Source organism: Sordaria macrospora, chromosome 7 (genome assembly GCF_033870435.1).
Source record: "Sordaria macrospora chromosome 7, complete sequence".
Taxonomy (NCBI): Eukaryota; Fungi; Ascomycota; class Sordariomycetes; order Sordariales; family Sordariaceae; genus Sordaria; species Sordaria macrospora.
Window position 1 is genome coordinate 4087194 of NC_089377.1, and position 6374 is coordinate 4093567.

Here is a 6374-nt window from a genome sequence, read left to right on the forward strand (position 1 = left end):
AGCCCATAGCGAGATCTAATCACGTTGATTCCAGTAACTCAACTGCAAAGTATCAATTACAGCATTCAACGTGTGATATCGCTGAAGTCCAACAGGCTCCTGAGGCAACAAACCCCATGAAAGAATTGGTAGTCTACGACTCTGGTTGTGGCTCCAATATCTTCAACCATGTTAGATGGTTTACAGACCTTCAACCTTTACCAGAACCAGCCAAGCACACCATTGGTGATGGCACGGTTACCCTATCATACCATATTGGCACAGTCGAGTTAACAATGCCAACCAACAAGAAAGTCAACATTCGAGTCCGTATCAAAGACGTCATCTACTCTCCTTCGACGCCAGCCAACTTACTATCAACCAAGGCACTGCTTGAAAGCGGCTTGATCTGGGACATGAAGACCAACCAGATTCATCTCCAGAACCAGAAGTGCACTATTCGATGTGATTACATCAATGGACTGGTAGTCCTTCCAGTAATTCAACCCTTCAACTTCAACCAGTCTAGAATCGAGACTAAGGACGTCATGCTCGCTTCTATCAACTATTCAACTATGCACAAGAGGATGATGCACGCAGGAAGAGAGCAGGTCATGAAGGCGTGCCAAGAGGCTGCCATTACCCTCAGCAATACCCATGATCACTTTTGTGATGGTTGTATGCGCGCAAAGGCTACTGATACTATACCCAAGCATGCGCATACTGTTACAACGATCACTCCAGTGCAGTTTATCCGTGGAGACGTCATTCAGCACAACCACCCGAACCACCTGGGACAACGATACTGTGTCCACTTCATTTGTGAAGCCTCTGGTCATCACTGGGTTGACTTCTGTACAACCAAGGGCGAGGCATCTACTAAACTGAAGCAGTTCAAGAAATGGATTGAGCTCCAGACAGGTCTTAAAGTCAAAGTCGTTGGACTCGACGGCGGACCAGAATGGGGGCTTCCAACCAAGGAGTTTCAGAACAGTCAACTACACAAATGGGCCAACGAGGAAGGCGTTCAGATCTACAAGACGACTGCTCACACCCCATGGATGAACGGTAAATCAGAAAGAGCTGGAGCAATCATCATGGAGCGCTCCAGAGCCCTTATGATCGACCTCAACGTTCCACCCCATCTCTGGTCCTTCGTTGTTCAAAGCGTTGTTACCGTAATGAATCTGATGCCCTCAAAGGCAAATCCAGAAGGCAAAAGCCCACATGAGCTACTCTGCAGAGCCATTCCTGGTTACCCCAAGGACGAGATAAAGCCATGGATCAAGCACCTACGCACCTACTTCTGCACCGCGTACTATTACATCAAACCCCAGAAACGTACTAAAGGCGATAAGTTTGAGGAACGAAGCCGTCCTGGTCGTCTAATCGGATACGATGACGCCTATGGCCGTATCTACTGGATCTGGGACCCTGAAACTGGCCAGATTATTCGAGCCAGTGCCGTGAAATTCGTCGAGACAAATCAACCAGGATCCCCAGAGGAGGAAGCTCTACAACATGCCGTTGTCTTTAGTGATCAAACCATACAGGAGATCAAAGATGTCACTGACAGTGGAATCCAGTACTGGATCAACGTTACTGGAACCCACGCGCCGGTAGATTCCCCAACCCCATCTAAACAGATCACTGACAAGTTCAACCCCACTACAGAGAAGAAGGACATGGTCCTCGAGCTCCCGCCAACTCACTACCTTACTCCAGAAGCCACGAGATCTCCAGAACTCCTTCCCGACTCCCCCAACAAACCGATGCGATCTATGGAGCAAGAGGAGGACTTTGTTGACCTCGACAACCTGGCCGAGGAGGATCCCATACCAGGAGCGTTTTATGAATCATCTGATGGGTTTGAGACTGCAGATGAAGGAGACACTACTCCTGATGAGCACGCTGGTGCCGCAGACACGTCTCGTTCCACCCCTTCCCCTCAAGATCAAGAAGCCCCTGCTCCCCAGACCGTTGTCCCCATCAAGACTAAACAACCCGACTTGTCCCTCGAGATCGCCAGACTCCAGCTCGATACCCCCACACCAGCTCAAAGACAACGAGCTCAAAGGCCGCTGTCCAAATCTCCAGACCCGCTTTCAATGGAACAATCTCAACACCCAGAGACCACGGCAAATGAACCAGCTGAGCCAGAGCAGGCACAAGGAAGCCAACCCTCTGAGGAACCCGCTCCGGCAGTACCTCCAGAGGTAAGCGAAGGCAGACCTCGCCGCTCAGTGGCCAAGCCACCCGGCTTCAAGTACGACGTTCAGCGAGCCATTGACAGTAACAACAACGTTGTTGATCCCACCCCGGAACTCCCCACCTTCTTCCATGGCATCGCGGAAGCTAGTCGTGTGACTCGCATCCCCGAATACTGCCTGACAGCCATGGAGGTGCTTTATGACCTTGCTTGCGCTAAAATAGACCGTACCATCCCCAAGAACTACAACCAAGCTGTCAAACTGGCCAACTACAGATCATACTGGTTGCCAGCGATGGAAAAGCAAGTCAAGGCCCTGGAGGATGCAGGAGTCTACTATTTGGTGAAGCGAACCCCGGAAATGCACGTTTTACCCGGTAAATGGGTTTATGATGAGAAGTACAATATCGACTTGAAGGAGTATTTGGCTCGAGCGAGATGGGTAGTCTGCGGCAACTTTGAACACAATAAATGGGACCTACAGGATATCTACGCCGCCGTCGCTAACTCGGTCAGTGTGAGACTTTTCCTTTGCATTATGGCCATCAACGATTTCGAGTGCGAACAATACGACTTCAACACCGCCTTCTTGAATGCCCTCATTCCTGAGGATGGCAAGAAGTATTACGTTGAACAACCGACTGGTCTTGAAAAAGAGGATCGCCACACATGGGTATGCCAGCTGGTTCGAGCCCTATATGGACTAAAACGCAGCCCCCTTTTTTGGTTTGAGACCTTACTGCCAGTCCTGAAAGCACTAGGCTTCACACCCATAGGTGCAGATTTGTGCCTCCTGGTGAACAATACCCTGGGTGCGATTATGGTTCTTTACGTTGATGACTTCCTCTTGGCAGCAGCCAACCTCAAGATTATCACCCACATCAAAGGAACCCTGGAAAAGAAGTTCAAACTCAAACATCTGGGCCCAGTTGGGACCTTTTTAGGCTTTGACATCGTCAGAAATCGAACTGAGCGTACCGTCTTTATCTCACAAGAACGATACACCAAGACAATGATTGACAAGTTCACGAAAGGCCTCGCCAAAGGACAAGACCTTCACCCGACAAAGACACCCTGGCCTCCGGACTTCAAAATCCACGGGGGTGGGGAAGTTTCTGGTCAGCAGAAAGCCTACATCAAGAGCACAGGCTCGTTAAACTACTTATCCACTGGTACCCGACCGGACATCACGTTCACCGTCAGCAAATTGTGCGAGGGTAATGCGAAGCCAACCGATCGTCACCTTACCGTGATGAAACACCTTTATCGCTACCTGACTGGCCATTCAGATTTGGGTATTGTTCTGGGAGGACGCTTCTCACCGACTGCTGGCCGCCTCGATCTGCAATTCAGGGCATATGCAGATGCCTCTTTTGCAGACAACATTCCAGACAGAAAGAGTACAGCTGGGCACGTCGTGTTCCTTACCTGCGGTCCCATCCACTGGAAATCTAAGAAGCAGAGCCTTGTCACAACCAGTACGACAGAGGCAGAGTTCGTGAACTTGGTCCCTACAGCGAAGTCGCTGGAATGGATTGGAAGCATGTTGAAAGACCTGGGTCTTGGAGTCAACACCAACCAGATCCTTTACACAGACAGCGAGAATGCCAGGAACCGGGTGCTCAACGTAAACGTGCCGGCTCGTAACCGCTACATCGATATACGATACAAGTGGTTGATTCAGCAGGCGGAAATGAAGACAATCAACGTGATCCATTTGGCCGGGGAGGATATGCCAGCAGACGGATTGACGAAGGCATTGAAGGCGGATAAGCACGCAAAGTTCGTGAAGTTGATTGGCCTTGTCCAGCAGAAGGTTCCCTGGACTTGAACACAAGGGAACCACCATCATGTAAACAAACACCATGTAAATAGTATCTCGACTCTATTAGAGAATCTTTCGGTCTACGGGGGTGTGTTGGAGGTGTCCCGTGTCACGTGCGGCCAGCCATGGCTCCCTCTGGCCATGGCCCCACCGCACAGGGACCTCCCTTGCCCTAGTTTTAGACCTCCAGACTTTTACACAGTCTGAACTCTACACAATACATCATCATTGATTCGTTCGTGGTTGTTCACCCTGTTCACAGCCTGGGAACTCAGCCCTTGTCTTGAGGGTTGAAAGGATCAACAAGGCCTTCGAGACCAAAGTTAATTATCAGCTGAATTGAGCCACTGTTCCAAGCCCATATTCTGCCCTTGTCACAGCTACCTACCGAGTCCTTCCTTCACCCGGCATCTGCAGCGGCCGTGGAAATGCCTACTTAAGGCCTCCGACAGGTCATGGTAATCACATACGACCATACCCACTGGAAAGCTCGGGATCCCGTCCGCTCTCCCATAGATAAGCCAGTGAGGGCCAGACTAGTAGTTGGGTCGGTGACGACCAGCGAATCCCTGGTGTTGTATGTCTTTTTTTCTTGCTTTTTTCCCGATTTCTTTCATAAAACACACTTGTTGGTTTCTTTTCTTCTGAGTCCGCGTTGTATTTTCCTAATACCCAGCACAAATATTTGCGCTCTTATTTTAACCTTTGCCGCCCAGGCAAAAGGTGCTGCAGATGCTGTGCTGAGATCATGCGACCTTAGCGCCTGCTGTGGAGAACTTTGGGCCTCTCGTAGTACTCCCCTTCCTCCTTCAATTCACTTCCCTTCTTAAAACCACCTGCTCTGAAATTTCCATTTCTCCCTTCTTCTGCGTCCGGTTGTATTGGGGTGTTCTTTTTTTCATTCGTCTTCGCTGCCAGAATTCGAAGTAGAAGTGTTGGAAGTCCGTGCCCTGACCTTGCCCATTCACCGGCACCCTCCCGGTATTTAGGAGTCTGCCCTGGTTTCCGTTTTTCGTCTTCCATTTTCTTCCTTAACCAACCCTTCCTCCGTTTGTCGCCTTTCCCTATCTCAGCAGGAAGTAAAAGGGGAGGATTTCGGCCTGCGTCAACCGCCAAGCTGCGTTGCAACATCACCTCCAGCTGAGCTACTCCACGGCATCACCACGACCGGCGCCCCCAACCCTCGACCCATCGTCACTGGGCCCAAACGACCGGTAGACCATGCCACCCAAAATGGCGTCCAACTCCGAGCTCTCGGAAATGAGGCTACTTCTTCAATCCCTTGCCCCAGGACTCAAAGCCGCCAAGTCCGATGTAGCAGAGCTCAAGAAGAGCCAATTGCAAAGCCAATAGAGCAACTCAACCTGCGCCAATGCGCAAACGCCGGCCCTGTATTATCTACCGTTGAGAAGGCGCTCAGCGACACCGAGACTAAGCTGCTGGCCAGGATACGCGATACCGAGACTGCGGTCCTGCAGCTTGTTGAGGAGGAGAAGGTCTTGATCCATGCTGAGGTTGTGCAGCTCAGTCGCACAGTGAAGTCTGCGCTGGAGGATGCAAAGGGAAAGATGATGGAGAAGGTTGCTGAGGTGGTGGATGCAAATGACCCTAAGCGCAGCAGGTCCACGGCTGATCTCGACGGGGATGACGACGAGGATGTCCCGAGGAAGCGGGTTAAGCAAGAGGAGGAGAGTGATAAATATTCCGATAATGACCATTCTGACAACGACGACAGGTGGGAAAAGCAAAGACGGAACTGCACCGCTCTTGACCAGGCCGTGATGGACATTTCGAATACAGCATATGAGTCCATCGACTGCGAGGAAGTTCTGCCGGAGTGGATTCTTCCGGCACTGATCAAATTCTACTCAAGTGCAACCGACGAGAGGATCGAACGCTGGGTCCTCTTTCAAAAGGAGGGAGAAGTTGGCTTCAATTTCTGCTTGTACGGCATCTTCTACTATGGGCATAAGCATGCAGAAGTTGCAAGAGGAGGGTGCTTCTGTAGGGCCCACGTCCCGTCTGGCTTGAGACAGAGAGCTACCAAGTGTATCCGGGTTCAGCGAAGCGTTGAAGGTTCTGAGAAGGTGCTGTTTTCTTGGGGACAAGATATTGGATCTGCTTCTGTTCTTGGTCGCTTTGAGTGGGGTAGTGTGATGAACCGTTACAAGCACAGGAGTATTATCGCTGGGATAGAACAATAGGGTTAGGGTTAGGGTTAGGGTTAGGGTTAGGGTTAGGGTTAGGGTTAGGGTTAGGGTTAGGGTTAGGGTTAGGGTTAGGGTTAGGGTTAGGGTTAGGGTTAGGGTTAGGGTTAGGGTTAGGGTTAGGGTTAGGGTTAGGGTTAGGGTTAGGGTTACG

At 50.7% G+C, this 6374-nt stretch overlaps 3 protein-coding genes across 3 annotated transcripts; all 3 read left to right on the forward strand.

Annotated features, from left to right (window-relative positions):
• Nucleotides 1-2726: 2726 nt before the first annotated feature.
• On the forward strand, nucleotides 2727-4019 carry SMAC4_14172 (uncharacterized protein; the record flags this gene model as incomplete). The annotated part of the gene is made up of 1 exon (XM_066091809.1): nucleotides 2727-4019. One exon carries the CDS (start codon nucleotides 2727-2729, stop codon nucleotides 4017-4019), a length of 1293 nt encoding a protein of 430 aa, XP_065947881.1.
• A 1227-nt stretch (nucleotides 4020-5246) lies between these two features.
• Nucleotides 5247-5366, forward strand: SMAC4_14173 (uncharacterized protein; the record flags this gene model as incomplete). Its single annotated transcript, XM_066091810.1, has 1 exon — nucleotides 5247-5366. The coding sequence occupies one exon, from the start codon at nucleotides 5247-5249 to the stop codon at nucleotides 5364-5366; it is 120 nt and encodes a 39-aa protein (XP_065947882.1).
• Nucleotides 5367-5794: 428 nt separating this feature from the next.
• On the forward strand, nucleotides 5795-6217 carry SMAC4_14174 (uncharacterized protein; the record flags this gene model as incomplete). Its single annotated transcript, XM_066091811.1, has 1 exon — nucleotides 5795-6217. One exon carries the CDS (start codon nucleotides 5795-5797, stop codon nucleotides 6215-6217), a length of 423 nt encoding a protein of 140 aa, XP_065947883.1.
• Nucleotides 6218-6374: the final 157 nt, after the last annotated feature.